Raw genomic sequence first — 22,126 nt, forward strand, 5'->3', positions numbered from 1 at the left:
GTCAGCATCCCCTAACACTGCTCCTAATGACCCCACCCCCCCTCAGGCAACAGCCGTGTTACACTCAGCTTCATGGTGCTATTTGGAGCGCTGACACGAGTGTCCAAAAGCTCTGCAGCGATTATCAATTAATCAAAGACAGATTGAAAAGGAGGGCAGGGCTGCAGTCTGAACCTGTGGACAGGCTCCCAGTATGTGACAACAGCCTTCAATACCCGACTCATTAAACGCCGCTAACCTAAGTGCACCTGAACTGATGAATCAATCGTGTTCTCCTTTGATCTCAAACTGGAGAAAGAAAACTGTTAAAACCTTAAAAGCACTTCATCTATGCAAACCAACCTTTCATGTTCTGCTTAATAGAGCAGGGATTACAAAGTTGACATTGAAGCCAGTGAGACAGAGATGCCATCTATTCTAATGATAGGACTTTGATATCCTCCAATTAAAACTCAATAGGGCCACTCTCCTCCACATTATGCCACTTTTGAAACGCGTTTTCAAATGTGAGCCGAGAATAGGCAAAATTAAAAATCAATTGAGTGAAGGTAAGTGGTCTTTTTGTGACATTTAAATTGTTACATTTGGACTTAAGTTATTGGGCCATCTGTCAATGGCCTAATCAATGTGGTCTACTTCATAATGAACTGTTAATCCTTTTAATTCCATTGCCTTGGGCTGCAAAAATCTATCAGAATGCAATCAGCAGTTTTCTCCTCCCTGTTATGTCTCGTCTCGGAGCAGAGGGAAGGAGAAATATTGTAGAAAGCGAGCATGCGAGGCTGCCCTGGGGTACCATGGTTGCATGGAGTGTTAGAGCATGGAGTCTCGCTCAACCAGTGAACCGTCTCTGATCAGGTTCAGCCATGTACAACTCAATTATGCAGCCATTTCATGGCCAGAGGACACTGACTGTCCTAATAAAGACACCACCAAAGGGACACAAAGACCAAGCAGTGAGCTGAAGCGTAAGTCTTTATCCTGTCAAATTGTCTTTTAAATACAAAAAGAATGTGTGAATCAATTATTCACATTTTAAAAGTTGGAAAATAAAACAAACGCGAAGAAGCAGATGACGTTAGTCCACTTTGACTTCACTACCTTGCAGGTGCAGCACTCTCAGTTCCAGGAACTGGCTCACAGTTGTGCCAGACACTCGGGCTTAGCGCCTCAGGTTTTGGGTTAAATGATCATTATCATCATCGGTGGGGCAAATCCCATTAATATTAAGGATCCATTCTCTGTACAATAGGTGTGAGAATAATCAGATTAACAATTAATCCAATTAATGTGTAAAAACAGTGGAGTGATGATGCACCAAAGGATATTAAAACTCAAAATGTTAATGTGTGTTAAATTGAGTTTTTGGACAGTGACTTGTAAAAAGAAATCACAATCCAAGTCACAACAATTTCACACATGAGGCTGCTTAATGAGCTGTTGTTTAAGGCCTGCTGTGATTTATATGATCTTGTCTGTCTCAGATGTGAGACACCTTTTCTATGTTTGTGTGTGTGTGTGTGTGTGTGTGTGTCTCTTTATGCCTGCACAGTCGAGCCAGCCAGGACAGAGATGTAGTGCTTTCTGTGTGTTGCCGTGTGACGCTGAGGTAATTTTTTTGGGACACAACGATGACAGTCTGTACCGGGTCAGTTGTGATCCAGTCCTGACTAAGCTCCTCGCTAAACTCTCACTGTGCTGACCATGCAGGGCTCGTGGGGAATGATGCAAACTGTTTTGACGCGTAAGGGGGCCGGGGCCGAGGCCAGGGGCTGGGAGCATATCCATCTCTAATCTCCTTACTATCAGATCTGTACCTGATTAATGCCCCACCTTCTCAGAAGTACTCTAATACCTTTTCAGTATAAAATACACCTGCCTGAGGGAGGTCAGCTGGACTCCACTCCTCTTACTGAAACTAAATAAACCAACTTAAGCTAAGGGATCGAGATTTTTCATCTGAAATAACTTATTTAACTTCAAAACATTTAAACACCCTGATGAATTGAGACTGTAAGAGAGGCGTGTGCATGTGTGTGTGTGTGTGTGACATCACTGCTACAGTGATGTCACACATCTCTTATGCACTGACAGCTGTGTGCCTGTCCCGAGTTATGCTGATGAGAGGAAGGGGTTACGGAGGGGGCCGCTGAGGGACACATTCATTTAGTTTGTTACCCCTCTGTCCCTACAGCTCGGTAATGTTATAGAGTTATGGGGGTCAAGCTTAAGATCAAGGAGAATCTGCCTCGCTGGCAAAAAAAAAGAAAAAAAAAAAAAGATCGGCTAAACAATGTGTTCTCCGTCAAAATCAGAGGAAAACACTTGAAGGAAGCAAAATCTCTGCTGACGTGAGGTGCTGTATCCTTAATTCAACAGCCTCTTATAACCTAACACCTCGACTATCAGAATGCCTATGGGGCAGGGAAGAAACACGATTATGCCCATCAATAATTCAATGTGAGTGTGTGTGCTTCTACTGTATGTGTTCATGTGTGCATACTGTGTGTGCGTGTGTGTGTGTGTGGTAGTGATATGACGTGTTGTTTAATTGGGCAGGCCCTCAACTTTGTTCTTATTCTCCCCTGCTGATTACGACATACATTGGCGTATGCCTGCGTCTCTCAATGCAGGGGTTTTAGATGCGCTCTATTGATTTTTGTCCATTTTGCACCGCAACTCCATCCTCCACACACCCCGAGGCTGTATGATCTGCTGCCATTAGTTATCTCCACGTGTGTGAGCTTGCATGTCTGTTAGTACAGAGTGTGGAATAGAAAAGCAAAAATGTCAAGAAGTGCTTCTAAATAAGTCAAAGAGGGCGATAACAAAGGCAAAAAAATATAAATAAAATAAAAACAACTTGTTTGATACCTGGGATGTGTTTTGCCCAGCCGATGATGACCACCAGCTCACGGTCAGCCAGGTCGCACAGTGTGGTCAGAGCCTTGATGTCGCTCTCCGGCATGGTGGGGTCAGGCATGGCGTAGATCTTCTCTGGCTCTGCCACCAACAGGTGTGACACTATCTTTGTGACTGAGGATAGAGGAGGAAGGACAGAGGGAGGAAGTCATATCACTGTAAAGCCCAGTGAGGCGCAAAGATGAAACGCGCGGATAACTATTGGTGAAATTTGGGTCTCTATTTTTCCCCGGCATCTTTCTCTCTGGTTATACAAACTAATGGACGGGGGTTGAATTTGTATGAGTGAATTAAAGGCACTGAAAGCTCTTATCCCTACAGAATGCAAGAGAGTGGGAAAAATCACATGTGTGAAAGTGTCCTCGAGCACTCTGCTGCTTTATATCGGTCATCTGCTTATAGATTTCCTATAATTCAGCTCTGACTAGAACTATACCTGGCCTACATTTCTGACCTATGTATTCCTAACTGTCCAAACATGAGAGAAACGAGTGGGGAAGAGGAGGCTGGCCTAGAACGTTCTCTCAGTTTTACTGTCCTGTACAGAGGAGGGAGTCAACGTGTAAGAGACGGAGCAGTACTCACGAGGTTTTTTGGTGGGAGGGGGGAGCGTCAAGCCCAGGTACGGGTTGTTTTCTGCGTCCAACCTCCGCTTGTATTTCTGCCTGCCCCCTCGCACGCGGTCCAGACGGACCCCTTGGTTTAGACAATGACAAGAGAGACAGCATTTAAAGAGAGGGTTATCTTCGGGACAATTTTCGGTTGATGTGGATATTAAATACACAAAACTAACATGGTCAAATAAGTAGATGAAACACTTAAATAAAACATGTCTCTACAAAGCAGCAGTGTTTGCTGATTTCTATTTTGTGTGATAGCATCGCAAAGCGCCATTAGTGTGTGTCTGCGTGTCTGCGGATGTGTCAGAGGCACGGCTGCCTTCCCATATGTGGTCCATGCCTGGCTGGTCTAGTGTGACACAGCTGAGCCCAGAGCAGGTCTAAACATATGAATATTTAACGCAGGGTCAATGATCTCACAGACTGGCCCTCTAATTATTTAGCTTTTGGGGTGAGGCAGACTGCATACTAATTAGCTGCCACCTACATACCTTCGCTTGTGTGTGTGCGTGTGTGTGTGTGTGTGTGTGTGTGTGTGTGTGTGTGTGTGTGTGTGCGAGCTAAGGTGTGTGGTCGTGACTGTCCAGAAAAAGAAACTTAACCAGCATACAAGCAAAGACACAGTCCCACACACGCAGTACAAACCCTCCGCTGTCACAGCAGATAGATAACTGGGTATTGCTTTCCCATAAAAGACCCTTATTTCACCCCTCTTTCACAGGAGGAGCACTGAGGCCTTATCACCCACAGCCACAGCTAGAGGGCCAGGTTGCACACTGATACTGTAAATGTCAAGCCGGCCTCATCATAACATAAGTTATTTATTATCTCATTATTTGATAAGGATGTTTCCATTTGGATGTCTTTTCTTTTCTATTAATTTTCAACATAGTTAAAATATTTCATCTACTCTCTTTATTTGATACCACCGGGCAGGTATTTAGTTATTTAATGCAATTCTATGCAAACATTTCTATCACCCATCCCCACTGCTACCTCTGAGCCTAAATATCCCTGATATCTTAATCCTGTCAAGAAGGAGAATCCCTTCAATTTACCTTGTATGCATAATGTAACCCCCGCCCCCCCCATCCCCAACCCCCGGCCAACAGATTTAATACCAAAGGGTGGATGAGAAAAGGCTCAATAAAATGCTTGCGGTGAAGGAGGAGTTAATTTGTCAGTCGCCCGCGTCCTCTGGACAAACAAAACACCCGCAGCACGGAGCACTTCCTTGATGATTTCATCACTTTATAACAGGGAGGATGGTGTCGAACCTGGGCATTGTGTGGCCACTGCAAATGAGCCTAATACAATTTGCCCGTCAGTGAGTGCTCTTGGAGGGGATGAGTTTGGATGTGTCCCATGCACAGTGAATTGGAGGTCGCTCGTAGAACAGTGGTGGGAAGTGGAATCAGATTATGTAAGATAGAAGCGGTGGCCTTCATTTAACAAAGAGGAATTCAACAGTGGGTTTATGCAAAACATCTAGATTTTGAACTTGTGGCTAAGGCGTTTATCACTCACACACATTCTAACAGTTTGTATCAAACTGTTAGATTGTATCTAAAGCATGTACATTTTCTTCTACTAATATAATTTTTTGGATTCCCAAGAAACACAAATCTGATTAGGATTGTCTTTCAATTTCCTGACACTGACAACCCACTAACCTAATTACCCTCAATTCCCAACAGAGCCCCATCCTTCCCAGAAAGCACCGGGGAATCATCTGATGGCAACTACCTCTACTTTACATACATACACACACTATGACAATTTCAATTTGATGTGTAACACAAAGACTATTTTTCTGTGAAGGCATCTTGAGAAATGCCTTCAATCATCCTCCACTTGCCGCTCGGTGTCGGTGCTAAGAAACTTTCCAATTCAGCTTAGATGTTGCTGTTACTTCTGTCAGGATGGAAAATTCCTCCCATTGTCAAACGTGATGTCATCCCATTCTACGGTTTCTTCCGGCCCTGCTCGGACTCTGCCAGGTGGCTGCGCCTCTGCTCTCTGTGATCCTCTCTGCCGCTCGAGTCATGTGGCTGTGTGAGGTGGTGTAAAGCCAGCGATGAAGGTAGATGGGTGCCTCTTTTAATTAGAACAGTCCTGGCCATAATTAACAGATGCTGACAGGAATTAAAGCTTGGCACTAACCTGTCTCACTTTACTGTCCAACAAGGCCAGAAACAGGCAGAGAGAGGAAGTGATTTAAAGCGGCTGGATGGGTTCATTCACTCATTCTGTCGGGCATTCGAGCCAGGGCTTTATGCCGGTCACTGTGAGCTTCATGTGTCACTCCTACCTTTAAAGGCTCCCTCTAAATGAACTTATACAGTAGGTGTGTTATAAATGCTAAAAAGTGAATTGAAAGTCTCCCCGTTTTATGGCCCACTACACAGTGCAGCAAGGGAAGCAGTGTGTGACCTCGGGTATCATCTCTTCAAAGCAGGGTGCAGGCAGAGAGGGCTTTTGGCCAAGGCGGCTGGCATTTGTGCACGGATTAGCACAGGGCCTGAGGGTGGGGGCTGGGGCCAGCTGACCTGAGGCTCCTCTTTCTCTCCAAAAACAATAATAATCCCTTTCCAAGCACCCTCCTACAAAAGGGCCTGTCTTCACTCACTTTGTGTGGCCGGCAGTGGTAGAGGCCCTTATTTTGAGTCCCTCACCTGTTCCTGGTGTCTCTCCCTGGGGAAAGTGTCAGGATGTCTGGGATGGTTGGCAATGCCAAGGGGGGCTTAGGAAGACCCTATTTTAGCTGGGAAAATCAGAAGGCCACATGGCAAGGCATGGCGGACCTTGCCTTTCAAGGAAGCCGCCCCGCTAAACTGCCGTCAGCACTATTTCAAAGGGCCCCTGTTGCCAGCTTTGCATACTTGTAAGTGTGTTGCAGCATTTTTAATCATGAGTGGTGATAAGTGAGGGTAGCGGAAAAATTGTCACGCATTGCCCCCCTTCCCTTCTGCTGACCCCAGGGGCTGCCATGGCGACACCCTTGTCATATATTCCATTTACAGGTTAGCTACGATATCTCCAGTGAGCTGACGTCGCTGCTCGTACTGCTCATTGAAAAGATTAAATCACTACTTAAGAATATTTTAAATTCAAACAGAATTGCTCGTATGTTAAAATTTTGGCACTCAACATCACCTTCAATAATCCTGCAAAAATGTACAGCCCTGCCATTAAACAATTTGAACATATTCTGTATTATATTGTATTTTTTGTACTTTTTTAAAATACTATTTTAATTGCCTGACAGGAAAACTATTTTAGTTCCTCGGACAGCAGGACTATCAGCTCTGGCTCGCCCCTCAAGGCTGCGTTCTCTCTCCTCTACTCTTCTCCCCGTACACTACAGCTGCACCTCCACTCACCAGTCTGTCAAGCTCCTCAAGTTTGCAGACGACACCACCCTCACTGGACTCATCTCTGGTGGGGATGAGTCTGCCTACATCTGGGAGGCTGACCATCGAGACCATCGACCAGCGACAACAACATAGAGTTTAACGCTCGGCGCAAATCACCATCGGTGAGTCCACGCCGTCTACTCGGGAGTCTTTCCTCTTCCTGGGGACCACCATCGCCCAGGAGCTCAAGTGGGAGCTGAACATCCTCTCCCTCATTAAGAGAGGACAGCAGAGGACGTACGACCTGCGGCAGCTGAAGAAGTTCAACCTGCCAAAGATCAGGATGGTGCAGAATGCAGCGTATCATCCGCTCTGCAGAGAAGGTGATCGGCACCTCCAGGACCCTGAGGCGTGCAGGCAAGATGGTGGCTGACCCCCCCCCCCCCCCCCCCCCCCGCCGCACACCATCAGGACCAAAACCACAAGAACAGTGTCGTCCCCTCAGTCAGTCACAGTAATGTGAAGCCTCAAACTGTTTCTTTATGCATCAACGCTCACTGGACTTTAAATTCATTTTCTTAAATCTTTCTTGAAATTTCTTTCTTAAATTGATTCTTTATATATATATATATATATATATATATATATATATATATATATATATATATATATATATATATATATATTAATACTGTTTATTATATTGGTAATTGCTCCTCATATTTTATATTTGTTATTTTTGCCTTGTTTTTTTTCTTTCACCAACACACCAAGACAAATTCCTCCTGTAAATGTACTTCACAATAAAACCGATTCTGATTCTTATGAGTGTTGGTCACTAGCTTTCTGTTAATATTCTACTTCTGTGTTTCTACTTCACAATTTCATCATATACGTAATCGTATTGGCAGTTGAACTGATTCTCATCGTTATTCTCGTCAAAGAATCGTTTGACTTGCCAAAAATCGAATTGACAATAATGTACTATGAAACCGAAGAAGCAGTGTGTAATGTTCTTACTGGTGTAAAAGACCTGCGACACACGTGAACTTTAACATGTCTAGTGTTTCAGAGACTTTGCATGCAAGTATTCGGAGTGTTCGTCCTGTATGTTGTGTACGTGACTGTGACGGGGCTATTGTGGGATGCGGTTGTTCTCTGCATGCCAGTCGACTGAACAATGCGAGGTGTATTGTATATCAGCACAGACACTTTGCTCCTTTGTTCAGACAATGTTCACGAGTTACTCAAGCACAGTTTACTTATACACACACAGCACGTTACACAGTGAGGACAATGGGTCAAAACCTTATTTTATGGTGAATGCCATGAAGATGAAAGTACACAAACACAGAAATATTGTTTTCTGCACTTGTGTGTGTATGTTGAAGGATCTGTATGTCACGAGTGAGGGAGAAGGGGAAGTGTGTGCGGGGAGCTTCTGCCACTGAATGATGTCAATGTAATCTCTGAAAAGTATCTGGTCTTCTCTCCTGCTCTAAGCTCTGATCCGTTTCCATTGATCAGAGGGGAAAACCTGTTGGCCCTGACATTTGATTCTTCTATTGATCACTTCCTCCTTTATACAGTCAAGGGAAAGTACAGCGACTCGACACAGGGTTTAAGAAGGCGTCCTGTAATCACACTGCAGATCTTTGAAGACTGTTTTCCTCACACCTCCAAAGATGTAGCTTCTGTGCTCAGTGGATATGATATCCGATGGATTTTTAAAGTTCAAGTAACTTAAAAGGATAATAATATTTTTTTGTTATTTCAGAGGCAGCGATGAATTCCATCTTCTGTCTCATTGGGGGGGCAGCACTGCAGCTTGTAAGAGCTGTAAAGTTATAATTAGGCGATTTTCCATTGAGACACAATGTGACCTTTCTGCAGTAATGAAAGTAAGAGGCAACCTCAGTCACATGAGCGGTGGCCATCCCTTCACAGTGGGTTTGTGCGCGACGTTGAGCTGGCGGTTTCATAGAGCTTACACTGAACTCAGACCATATGTCTCTCTTTCCACGTTGTCTCTGTGACGACTTTAAAGTGCCAGGTCCTCAAGGTAGAATGTACACAACATGCACTTCTATGCTGGGTAAAAAAAAAAAAAAAAAATCATTTTAAATGCGTCAAAAATATCCAGTGTCAGAAAGGGCCAATCTATGAAATGAAAGACTCCGGTCCGAGCCTTTAGTGTTAATGTGAAGTAAAAGAGGAGGATCGTTCTTATTCTGTGAATTTGCTGAACACACAGAAGTGTGCATTAGATCCTCCGGCTTAGTCAGTCTGCATATTTGAGTTTTACGCTCTTTTTACTCTGACCTGACACTGGTCATTCATTTATTACCGTGGCTACATATTTTTGTAGTCTCTTATTCTCCAAGATGATATATCGGCATAAATTTTTCATCAGATAGTAATGCGATTACTCCGTCTTTCTGGCACTCCGGCTTTATCTGGCCGCATGAAGTCCAGGGGATTCTGTTACTGAGTGGAGATCCATACAGGCTGGGACTCGGGCTTCAGGTGGCGACTGGATATATATGCACCTATAAATCCCACTCACCAATGAATGGGAGGAATAATAGTGGGATATATATATATATATATATATACTACACAGAGTTTGACAGAGATCTTTAGCGTGGAAGTTATTACAGAATTTCAGACGGTGTTTATACGACTGTTTAGGCATGAGGGAGAATCACACTTTGCACAACACAAGTGCTACCTGACCCATACTCATCTGCACTCGAGGAAAACACGTTTCCTTACAGAGTCCCTCAGCTGCTCCCAAAGGAGGCTTGAATAAATATTACACCGCCGCGTCACCCCCAAGCCACATATCTTTCATTATTCATTTGTCTGGCCTTTCTGGAGCAACCAACAAGTGAGAGAGAGTGTGTGTGTGTGTGTGTGTGTGTGTGTGTGTGTGTGAGTGAGTGAGTGAGTGAGTGAGTGAGTGAGTGAGTGAGTGAGTGAGTGAGTGAGAGAGAGAGAGAGAGAGAGAGAGAGAGAGAGAGAGAGAGAGAGAGAGAGAGAGAGAGAGAGAGAGAGAGAGAGAGAGAGAGAGAGAGAGAGAGATTGCAAGGGGGAAAAGGAGAACAGATAGGTGTCTCCGCTGGAAGAAGAGCCAATCCTCTGAGTCTCAGGGGGGCTCAGTCCCTGGCAACAGGGAGGGGAGGGGGGGAGAAACTCAGCCAGACAAATCCATCGGAAGCATGTTTAATTGTCACTGAATTCCCTGCTGGCGTGACTTTAAAAAACCATCCACAGGAAGAGAGCCGAGATGTTCGGAAAACATTTAGTGGATCAATATCGCCAGGGTGAACTGAGACTGTGCCGAGTGTGTGCTCAGGGACCCGGCCTGAGCCTTTCCAGCAGGACTACTGTTACATTTCTATTACTCAGACGGCAGGATCAACCTATTCAGCATATTTCTGTCCCCAGCTCAACTGCACATTATTTACTGCTGTGTTGGTAAGGGGAGGACAGGGAGGCTAAGAACTGGCCAGATGCATCATGTGTCTTACTCTGGGCTGGTGGGAAAAAAAACACACTGTGGGACTCACTGCTGAGCAGTTAACCGCATAAGAACTATAGGTGTGTTATTGGCATTCAAAAGTGGCAGCTTTGTTTCTACAATGAATTGTGTCTTTATATGGATGGATGTGGAGATTTAGATTACAGTACGTGTTTGTGTGGGTGCAAGAATAATAAAAATGTTCTTACTCTTCTTACCTTCTTTGAGCATCCCCACTTTGAGGCATTTCATGAAGCGACAAGCCTGACATGATTTGCGTCTCCGTTTTGTGATCTCACACTCATTTGTGGCAGGACAGCTGTACTCTATGTTACCTGAGGAGGAGAAGAAGAAGAACACAGCTGATTCAGGCCCAATTATTCATATTTCAATACAAACTGTGTGAGCAAATATTCCAGGTCCTGGTCAGAATGACTTGAAGGCTTTTTATCGGGCAAACTAACAGTGAATTTGTAGCTACTGGTGCTGACTGCTGTAGTAGCCACCAGTGTGTACTCTCCGCCCTATGAGGGGGTCGATAATAAATCATCTTTGCCAACCATACCAGGGCACTTGTTAATCATTCAGATTCCTATAGAATCCATTTCTGCGGTGTGCAGGAGGTGTTCTCTGGCAGGTACAGGACCTAACAGCACCAGGGGCCACTGTGGGAGGAGAAGCTGGAGTAAGAGTTAAAGGGTAGTGGTGGGGGGAGTGGAGGTACAGCTACAGTAGTCCTTCAGGACCCATCAGTAGACGCCACCCTGTTAAAACACTAAATTGGTCTCATTAATTCTGTGCGTGTCCCCTCCGGGTTCCAGGCGCAGGCCATGTCCCCTCGCGCTCAGAGGGCTGAAAACTGCCTCAATAGCAGGCTGGAGAGCCAGACAAGCTGCCCCACGACCACTTTACATAATACTCCTGCAGACCCAAACCTGTTGTTACCAGTGTTGCCATTGTTGACTATTTACATAGTGTACAGACGAGAGGCTTTATGCATTATTCAACTGCAGCATCTGATTCCAGGATGGAGCAATGAGAAAGAGATTCAGTGCTGTACAATGAAAGAGCTGGTTGTGCTCTGCTCTAGCATTAGCAACAGAAAGGGCAGATATGTGGGGCAGCTCCTCCGCTTCTGTCTGATTCCCTACATTTTACTGTAATCAGGGTTTCAATAAAGGGTTTTAATATAATGCTTCTTTCAGCCTAGGAATTTGAATTAGCCTCAACTACAATGGGCTTTCAGCTTTCAAGCTTTTGACATTGATATTATTTATTGTTATTATTTTGACTAAGGGTTTACGCCATTCTAACTTTTGGTAAATCCATTTTTAAGTAATGTCAAATTGTAATTTAATCACTGTAATGGCCACGTTCATAACAACATGTCAGCAAAATACTCCTTATGTTGAAATGACTGAATTCATACCTGAAGAAAACCCTTAAATAGATAAAGCATGTCTTGCATTGTGTTGACTGACAGACAGAAGCACATTAGGAGTGCATCCCAGCATGCCGTAGCTGCTCCTCAGCCCTGACCCTCGCTCCACATTTCTGTACAGAGAAACAGAAAGCTGTGTAATATTCCACCGGCGTTCCTCCACTAGCCCTCCAACATCCTCTGACAACTTATGCAATTATGTTAACATTATTGGACAGATCAAGTAGGGGGTCCCTAGATGTTATAAATAATTAGAAATTCCTCCTTATATCTGGGTAAGAAATCATTATGCTAATTCTCCTCATCTCTTTGGGATTGGGGTAAATAAAGGTGTGAGGGAAGGGGCTGATGAGCTCTGATTGTCTTTCCTCTCTCTGTTTTCTCTGTTGTCTTAGCAGAACCAGCCCATAATAATCCTATCCATTTCCCATACGCTGGGAGGAGGCAATCAGTGCCACCCTGAGCTGGAGCCAATTTACGGAGGTCTTTTTTTTTGTTTGCGTTCCCATTATACACTAACCAATCAGCAATTTGCAGGAACGTAAATACTAAATACGTTTAAAGGGATGTGAGGTTTGATTGCAAATGTAAAAACAATGTACTTCTCATATTATTCCCTTCATTGAATAAATTCAAACACCAACTCCAGATTGCAGGAGTGCTATGTTGCAAGTTTGCCTGCACAGTTGACCCTGTGAGCTTTATAGGAGATATTTTACTCTCTGCTCCCCCTAGCCCCCCCTCTTAGGGGGGCACGTGTACAAAGCACACCTTGAGGCGAACTGAAAGAGTTAGCTCTTTGATATCACACACTCCTGAAACAAAAACAAACACATGCTCACACATTGCTGTCCAGCTGTCCCATCCAGCTCTGTGTGCGTGTGATGTGCTGTCAGAGGGGGCTTCTCTTAGCTCAGTGCAGAGAGAAGGGTGATTAACTCATTTCTCATCCGTACGTTTGGTTTATATTTAGGAGAGCACTATTTCAGCTTCAGGACACCTACAGTAAGTCCCACTTCAAAACATGACTAACACCTCTTAGCTGTTCTTAATGACAATCAGCTCGGACCTAAATTGGAAATAGTGACATAAGAAGACATGATCCATGTGTCGACTAAATTGTAAACAAAATGAGCTGTGGTGTACTATCTGATCTGACTTCATCACTCCTTTTAAAATACACTCTAAATAGTTATTGAATTTAACACTTGCAAAAAGTGTAACGTGATGTTTAATGTTTGTTTGCATTTCTGATGTTTCAGTTTTGATCAGTCAAGTGAAGTGAATACTTCATTTACATTTTCTGACTAAAAACATTTATGTTGATGAACTGAACTTTTTCACTTTGGTTTTACAGCGGTTTATTCATTTTTTTCTGTATCCGTTTTGTTCATGTCATTGTGTATATGAAGGATATTGTTGCTCACAATCTGGAGTTCCTAAATTCTCCTGTCAAGATATATCAGCAATATTTATTTGAATTTCGCTGAACCGACCGGTGTATAGAATAATGAAAAGCATGTGATTTAAATGGAATTAGTAATCATATAAAATAACCTTGTCCTTAAAGAATGAAGCCTCTTAGACTCACGGCTCGGCCAGTTTCACTTTCAGAAATAAAGCCTCCTGGCAGAGGCCCTTTTAACCCCAGGGCCATGCTGGGGTTTATCTGTCTATAAGAGAGGTTATGGTATGGTTACCAATAACATCACAGAGTGGACCGAGAAGAAAAAGATTTCCCCTCTTCTTCTCTTGATAAGTATCTGTCTCAATCTATTTTATGGCTTTTCAGGACCCATGCCAGGGCACAGAGGGGAAAGTCAGGTCTTGTAAGTAAATTACAGTAAAATGGCAGGTATTTCTCATCAAAATCTAAACTGACTTTTACAGGCTTACTGTCAAGGTCTATTACTTCATATAAAAGAGGGCCACCGAGTTCAGTTGGTTTTCAAGCAATTCTACACGTGGGTTCAAAATGGGAAGAAAACACGGTTCAATAAGAGATTTATGTTTTTGATTGGTGGGGCATGTGAGGTGCGGGAACAGGGAGATGATTAGAGAGCACAGAGAACCCGGGTATTTCTGGGATGGATGGAGATCCAAGTTGACATTAATTTGGGCTTGGCCTTGACTAATGTAACTATCTCCACGTAAGAGTTCAAGGGGCTTTTCACTGGATGAATAGGTGACAGAAGATAGATTTTCCTTCTGCTTTTGTTCAAAAGGAAAAGGGTATCAGCTGGAGAAGTGCAGGCCAGAGCTGGGCGTGAAACACAGAGAGTTTATTTCTTTGTGAACAAATGTCTAAAATGTTTTATATTTTTAATTCAACAAAATTAAAAGGAATCTCCTCTAATATTTGTCAAACAACTATACATTTCCTATCAAGACTTAGCGACTATATCACCAGAAAATACACAGAGCAACACAAGGTGAGCACAAGGTGATAAAGAAAGTGTCATGTAGGTGGTTAACATTAACTTTGCATGTTGTTTGCCCTGAGTGCTATAGAACAATGTAATAAAGGGCTGGAAAAGACAGCTCCTTTGTTTTCCCCTCATTAGAGAGGGCCGTCTCACACTCCACCCTTGACTGCCTCGTTATTCCTTTAATTAATCAGTTCTCATCAACGGTACTCTCTTGTTCTTTCAAAGGCTCTACACCTCGCTTTTTACAGCCACCATTTTCCTCTAGCAATCTTGCATGTGTTTTTTTCATCATTTGGGAAGCTTCCCCCCCCCCTCCAAAAAACTCCCTGCGTCCTCCTGCCTTCTCTGCCTGGGACCCCTGTCTGATTATTATGCCATTAAGCCTCTCCTCCTCTCCTCTGAAAGAGCAGCAGGGTCCCTCTCCAATCTAAAGAAGTCCTGGGTTTTTTTTCCCCTCCTTTCCCTGAAATTACCCGGCGACGCGTGCCTGAGTTTCTAATTGGCATGCCCATCCCTGGAGACAGCCCCCTCCCTTCTTCCTAATGAAAAGCCTCGGCCTTAATTACACTTTCCAAACGCTGATTGTTATTGACAAAACTCCTGTGGCTCGGACAAACGACGGCAGATTAGCTCCATTACAGGCAGCCCTCCAAGAAGAGAAAGAGAGGGATTTCAAATCGACAATGCAGAGTGAGGAGGGGAGGGAAAGGAGCTCTCTTTTTTTTTTTCTCAATGTACCTTTCTCTTAATTGTGTGGGCCATTGCTCCACTTAAGACGTCTCTTTCTTCCCAAGATGCCACTTTTGTGCTCCATTGTGTTGATGTCAGTGTACTTTTCGTAAGGGGACAAAAGCTCAGTTATGTTACTTGAGAGAAAATGTTCATCTTTTGTCAATAGACAGGATTGCTGATGGCAGCATGAGTAAACAGGAGGATTTGGCCTAATGCTTTTGTTTGCCTGCAAAAGGTACATAGACTGTCTAAAGCTGATAGGGCTGTAAGGTCCAAAATCAACACCTATCATCCAGACTGACAGCCTGCTCTCCATATAATGCCAACAATCATATGTGGAATAAAATGCAGCAAAAGAAATGGATAAAATATGTTAGATTTGTATTTATATCATCCTCATCTCAACAGACTCGTGTTACTTATTTTCTGTTTGTGCTCTGCATGTATTCCAGTCTTAAGCCGGCAGAGCTTAGACCTGGGCAGCTGTGCCTGTAGTGCAGATTTTTTTTCTAGGCACAACAATATCTCGGTCTAACTGATTAATCCTAAAGCAAAACGCACAGGTTCACGGTGGGGGGGCCCTTTCATTGCCTCTTTAATGAGAAGCTGTGCTTCTGGACAAACAGCCCCCACCTCCTCCCAAATCTGACCCCTGAGTGATGATGTCATGTCCATCGCACACAGCCAACCATGACAGACGATCTAATCATAGCTACACTATTGATCTATTCTGTGTCAAAATATTCTTCTGGGTTTTTTTTGTGTGTGTGAGAATTGATTTTTTTAAATAAATATATTTTTTCAAAAAACACTGAATATGTTTCCTATTTAACACTACGGCTGTAAGGAATACTACAATGCAATGAAATGAAAAACTGTGATTTTCTCGTGGAGGTTGCATGTCTCAGGAGGCAGAGAAAACATCTTCCACACTCCAGTGATTTTTTTTACATAGTAAATCGCTTGGACTGAGTATGTTTCACTGTTGTTGTGAGGCCAAAGGTGCCTTGTATGGAGGCTGTTTTTATGTCTGGTGATGCGGCAACATGGGATGAAATATCTTGTATTGAGAGGGGGAAAATACCTTGTATTGTCCTTTTAAAAAAGGCTTTGCAAGCCTCACAAGAGGCCACCCCATAGTGATACCCCGAGGCTATATCTCCACAGACCAGGCACAGCCTCTTGGGGAGGGAGTTCAACATGTATTCGCACTTTATGGAAGAGTCCTCCATGATGGTGCTGGAGCAGTCGTCGTAGCGCTTGCGGCAGGAGCCGGCCCCGAGTCCGTTCGATGTGAACATTGGTGGAGAGTCCAGACCGTTGGAGTGACTGTTCATGGTGCTGACATAGCCGCCACTGGCGTCTGAGTTGCCGCTGGGGCTGTGATGGCTGACTGTGTCGATGACCGAGGAGGGGCTGGATGGCTCTGTCTTGATGTAGGACCCACAACTGGAGGGTAGGTGCCGGTCATCAGCGGCCATTCTATTCAGCAGCCTGGGGTGAGAGACGGAGGGGAAGGGAGAGTAGAGAGGGAGGATAAGTTAAATCAAGCCAAACTTTATTTATAGAGCACATTTCAAACACAGGGCAAAACAATGTGCTTCACAGTCAGTGAAGGAACAATCCCAACATCACTATTGTAAACGTGTAGAGCAAGGAAGTCAACTTCTACAGAATCCAGAGCAGGACTAAAAACAAATATCAACATGTACATGAACAAAACACATGCCTACACAGATACACACACACTCAATATATAAACAAAAACCTAGTTATAAACAAATGAAGAAAGATGTGTTGAGAGTAGAAAATCTCTTCTTCCAGTTAAGCTACATCAATAACTAAACAGCAAGTTGCTGCGTTTTTTTTAAAAGTTATCTCAATGAAGACACCGATACTCTTCTCATCTCAACACACATTGTGTTTAAATGTAGTAGTTACTAAGATGCTCAAAAAAGCCGGACATACTGTATTGAAGCACACAGTCTTTGAGATAATTGTGGTTCTGAAAAATGACACATTAGAAATGTTTCTTCTCCACGAACCGTCCGTTTCTTACGGCCTTCCATTTGTGCCCTAACCTCCGCTAACAACCAGTCAGCCAGACGTTTGATCTTAAGTACTTCATTAGCCACACATTATAGCAGGAGCTAATGCGCTCTATTGTACGTGTACAGTGCACACACTGTATGTTCACACATGCCCACACAATACAAACACGCAGGATAAAAGTGAAAGAGAGGATGAAGGAAGGATATGAAGAGGAAGAGAGAGAGAGAGAGAGAGAGAGAGAGAGAGAGAGAGAGAGAGAGAGAGAGAGAGAGAGAGAGAGAGAGAGAGAGAGAGAGAGAGAGAGAGAGAGAGAGAGAGAGAGAGAGAGAGAGAGAGAGAGAGAGAGAGAGAGAGAGAGAGAGAGAGAGAGAGAGAGCACTCCAATAACTTAACAGGCAAGTGCACACAGACAAACAAAGCACATCCATTCAGGAGCATCTCCATAGTTTAGAGAGCAGAGCGGACCTTGGCTTGTCTCCTTGAGTCAGCAGTCAACCAAAAGGAAACACGATGGCAAGATATTGACTTTTCCACTGTCTGCCTAATAACTGTATTTTGGTGTACATGCAATATGATGCTGTAACGTGTGCAGACTAAAGTGCAGTCTTCGAGCTGTAGCCACTAAATGCACTCCGAAGCCTTCCTTGCCCAAATGATCTTTTTTTTTTTTTTTGTCCGCTCTCTAACCTTTAACTTGAAATTGCACTGGGAGTACAACAGGGACAAAACTTAGCCTGGACCCTTTTTTTTTTGTCTGCAAATAAAGTGAACTAAAAGGTGGACTAGTAGGAGGAGGAGGAGGGATGTTTGGGAGGCAGCGTGGCTTTGTGACCTCTCAGGGCCAAGGCGAGGTTACACACACACACACACCCCTTTGCATTTGGTACCATGGAGAGGGTGAAAGGTCCCCTGCACTTGCCTGCATTAACAAAATTGAGCCTTGCATGGCTTATGCAAATTCAGACACAGGGACTCCTACTGAGTGGCAGCGAGACAGCCCAAGTTGTGCCTTAGCACATTAGCTCCATTAGAATATTGCCAACTAATGGTAATATTTACATACTTGACATGTCAGTTTTCGATCAGCACAAGTCCAGGTTCCACCTGATTGGATGATGGCCTCCATCTCGGAGTGCTTCAGAGGAAACAGGAAATGAGAGGCCTCCGCTGTGTCCCCTATCGGTTGGCCGGACTGCCTCTTGCTCTCTGAGGCTGATTTAATTGTGAGGGTGGGTGACGGATGGGTTCAGGCCCAGGGGTCAGTGGGTCAACCTTATTTTCTCACCCAGGCTTCCTGGGCCCGTAGAGATGGGGGTCAGCGTGTCAAATTAAATCTCATTCCCAGGTTTCCTTCCCTGCTGTCATGTATATTCATCGGAGCTCCAGGTGCCTACCACTTCTGGAAATTCGCAAAAAGGTTAACTACTAAAATAAATAATAAAAAAATGCCCCCTGTTAAAACCGTTGACCTTGTGGAATAAGCCCTCGGCCGGAGCTCTTCTCGAATTCTTCTGGCAATATAAAACCATCACAGTAAAAACTGATACACAACTATTGTGTGTGGGAAAAAAGATTTCAATTTAAAGGTTTGAATGGCTACAAAACCATGCAACATATGTATCACCATCCAGACGGCTTCAGGGGCTTTTCCTCAGATTGCTGTTTTAAAAATTATCCACTTGTACTCTTAAATGTCCTTGCAGACAGAAATTGAAAAAGTGAATCAATTTCATGCCTTTCTAAAATAGAACATGCCGCTCTTGATAATGAATGCAGATTACATCTCCATAAATTAATGCACAGCTCTGTGTTCATCTGCTTTATGTTCTCTGTTTCAGATGGATATGTGCACCTGTGCAATAGGGCACCTGCACTCGGCTTATTAAAGCCTATATATTAAATGGCAGGCGCCGAAGATGGCTCCATTTAGCTTTTATTTCACAAATTCAGAGTAAGCTTAACCCCGGTTCAAAGGCCATCTTCAGGGTGACACTTAGCATAATTGCATAAGTGTCTTAACTGTTCCCCCTCCAGCTCTATGTGGTCATTTATAATAAATGTGCTGGCTAGAATCCCCCTTAACTCATTCTGCTATGACACATTATACCCCTGCTATGCTTATGTTTTTAACAAGCCTGCATATATTGATTAATGATACTGAGGGAATACTAACAACTTGAACCTGGCATATTAATCAAAAAAAAAATAATATTTCTATAAATATTAGTAATCTCTAATGGGACAAGTCCAATTTAAATCTATAAATATTATTGTATGGGAACATGAATTATGAACATTAAATAGTCTGACAGCAGCAATAGTTGTAATAAATAATTCAACATGTGGGGCAGGTGCTAATTAGCTTGTACACCTCTCAGACAGAGCAGACAGGAAAGGGTCCGCTTCATGCTGTAAAAGCTGTACTTCCTTCCTCAAGGTAAGAGCATTTCAGATTCTGCTGCCTGGCTGCCCAAAGGAGCAGCACGCGTCTAAGACACAGTATCTCTCCCCCTCTCCTTTCCTCTCTCTGTTCCTGCTCCTTTTGTTCCCTATGTACCGATCAAAATTCATGCTGAGTAGTGGGTTATGGGCCTGCAAACGCACACTGCGCAGTTTGGTTTTAATCTGATTCCACCTGGCCCCCCTAACAGCATTTCAGATCCCTAATATCATTCCACCCGTGCTGCTGTGACCAGGATTAGATGGCCTAATGATCTGGCAGCTCGTCTCGCACTCGCCGTTTCTTCACTTCCGAGAGGAGAACCTAGAAGGGCTTGTTCTCTTAGGTCTTTGTGCTTTTTTTTTTTTTTTTACCTGCAAGCAAAAACTCTGAACACTGAATGACACCGTCGCAAGGAAGAAGTACATTACGGATCTAATTGAGCCAATTTGTAGGTATTCCTGCTGAGAGCCTCCGTCTCTCTTCGGGAGGACACATACATCCTTCAATGTTCTGCGGGCGACTACAGCGCTCTCCTTCTTTCCAGTGTGTAAATCAAAAGCACACAGCTCAAAACTGTGTTACAAGCTCAGCTCAGAGTAAATGCCTGATGTCCTTTTTTCACTCTCAAGGCCACAGCATGCCAAAAAACAAGATTTTATAACATTTGCTAACCTCATCCCAGAATGTCACATCCCTGCTACCTGATCAGACAGGGTAAGTGGAGGAGAAGGCGAGGGGATGGAGGAGGTGGGGGGGGGGTGACATCTGCAGGCAGGGCGATGGTGATATCAGATGCCCCAGTAGGGGCAGATCTGTCTGGAGGGCCCCGGGCGATGTGGCCTGATAAGCCACTGGCCCCAGAGTCGACGCTGGTCGGAAGAACTCAATTAGCTCCTGACAGACCTCCGCTCCACCCAGCTCAGCCTCCCCACCACAGCCGGAGCCCACTGGCAGCTGCCACGCTGACCTCTCCTCCAGGGGCCACTGCCACCTCTTACCGCTCCAACACACCGCCACCATCCTTTTTTTGGGGGAGAGCGGACACCAATCTGCACAGCCCAAAGAATGTGTGATGCTACCGAAGGTGATCTGTGTGTGTTTTTCAGAGGGGAAAATGTAAACAAAAATGGACTGAGGCTCAGGTAGGGCTGAGGGGAGAAAGAAAATAAAACACATTTCAAAGTCTAACACTTGGTGAGTAGGACAAACACTCAGAGTGGAAATGTGGAAGGTAGCCCTGTGTCTATCTGGTTCCAGGGTAAAGACCATCAAGGGAATACTGGGTGAATACACTCTGGGGGTTATGTGCGTGTTGTCTGTGCCTGCGGGTGTGTGTTTGTATGGCAGACAGAATATGAAAGATGGAAATATGGCAGGGAGGGGGTTGGTTGGTTGGTTGAGGGCTCTGGTTTGGTTGGAGGCAAGCCCAGCACTCCACAGGGACCCATTCTAATCTATGAGGGGAGAGGCCCCTAATTTTTGGACTTTCTCATTCATTAGTCTGGCTCTGGAGTGGAGAGGAGGGGGCGGAGGGAGGGGAGGGGGTGTGGACCTAAAGAGAAGGGGGGTGGGGGGGGGGGGGGGGGGGCCCTCTTTATTAGCAGACATGCTCGACACTCAGGAGGAGCTGACAGAGATTTATGATGAGTACATCCATGGAGGCAAACAAAAGGGGAAGTCTGAGAGACAGAAAAACTGAAAAAGAAGGGAAGAGCTAGTAAGCGATACGTGAGGCAAAAAGGGAGAGGGATGTGTTTATGGTACCGATAGAGAGCGAGGGCCCTGGATCGATAGTCCGTAGACTTGGGGCTCGTGCAGGGTTACCACTGGGTTGGTGTGTGTGTGAGGGGGGGCTGCTGGTTGGCCTGGGCAATTAAGTTTTTCAGTCTCCAGCAGAGGATTATATTTAGCTGCTCCACCACGATGTCACTGTCGTCTTTATAAAGCCATGAGCTCACTCCACTACAACAACATGAGCCCCATGCTCCAACGGCACCACGAGATAGCACGGGCCAAGAAGCAGATCACATCTATTGATCCCGCCCCCCCCCCCCCCCCCACCACCACGCTGCTTCCTGTTCTAAAGACGCTGCTGGCAGTAACGAGAGGGCCTCTTGTGATACAGGCGCTGCTGTTTGTCTGACGTAAACCGTCTGGGCCGCTCTGGGCGGATCTGGTTCTTATAAGAGGCTGAGTTCAGGATGTTGAGGGAGGCAAACAGCTCATGATATAGCTGCTGTCAGCTGGGGGAGGTGAGAGAGTTTTAGGTCATCTAAACTTTCCACCATGGGAAGCAAAGAGTTAACAAATCATGAGAGGACCCCTGTGGGGAAAGCCCCCTGCAGAATTCGACAGCTCATCATACTGGATGAAAAAAGAGAAGTGCGGTGATAAGTCTGTCTGCTGTGCAGTACATTGGGGATCAAATTTCAAATTCTGCCTTTTTCATGAGAAGAGATTAGTTTCCATTACATCCATTATAAGAAGTGGCCATGGCATAATTGAACAACATTAATTAACAACGGGTGATAATTAAAAAAAAAGTACACTGCATGATATTGAGGCATGGTTGGATTTTACTTCATGTCAGCTTAGCTATTAGACATTT

The 22,126-nt window shown here is 44.5% G+C and overlaps 1 protein-coding gene across 6 annotated transcripts in view; it reads right to left on the bottom strand.

The window, feature by feature from the left end:
• esrrb (estrogen-related receptor beta) overlaps window positions 1-22,126 on the bottom strand; it is a 45,135-nt gene that overhangs the window by 11,879 nt on the left and 11,130 nt on the right. For 4 of the 6 annotated variants that reach the window (XM_079370124.1, XM_079370125.1, XM_079370122.1 and 1 more), the window contains 4 exons: window positions 16,108-16,517; window positions 10,631-10,756; window positions 3,508-3,618; window positions 2,875-3,036 (listed from right to left, as the gene is read on the bottom strand). In XM_079370124.1, the coding sequence (XP_079226250.1) occupies window positions 2,875-3,036; window positions 3,508-3,618; window positions 10,631-10,756; window positions 16,108-16,517 (809 nt within the window). The remainder of the gene's footprint in view (window positions 1-2,874; window positions 3,037-3,507; window positions 3,619-10,630; window positions 10,757-16,107; window positions 16,518-22,126) is intronic. The other 2 variants (XM_079370121.1, XM_079370123.1) reach the window with 1 other exon arrangement.

The sequence above is a fragment of the Symphodus melops genome (assembly GCF_947650265.1).
Source record: "Symphodus melops genome assembly, chromosome: 19".
In the NCBI taxonomy this organism is placed as follows: domain Eukaryota; kingdom Metazoa; phylum Chordata; class Actinopteri; order Labriformes; family Labridae; genus Symphodus; species Symphodus melops.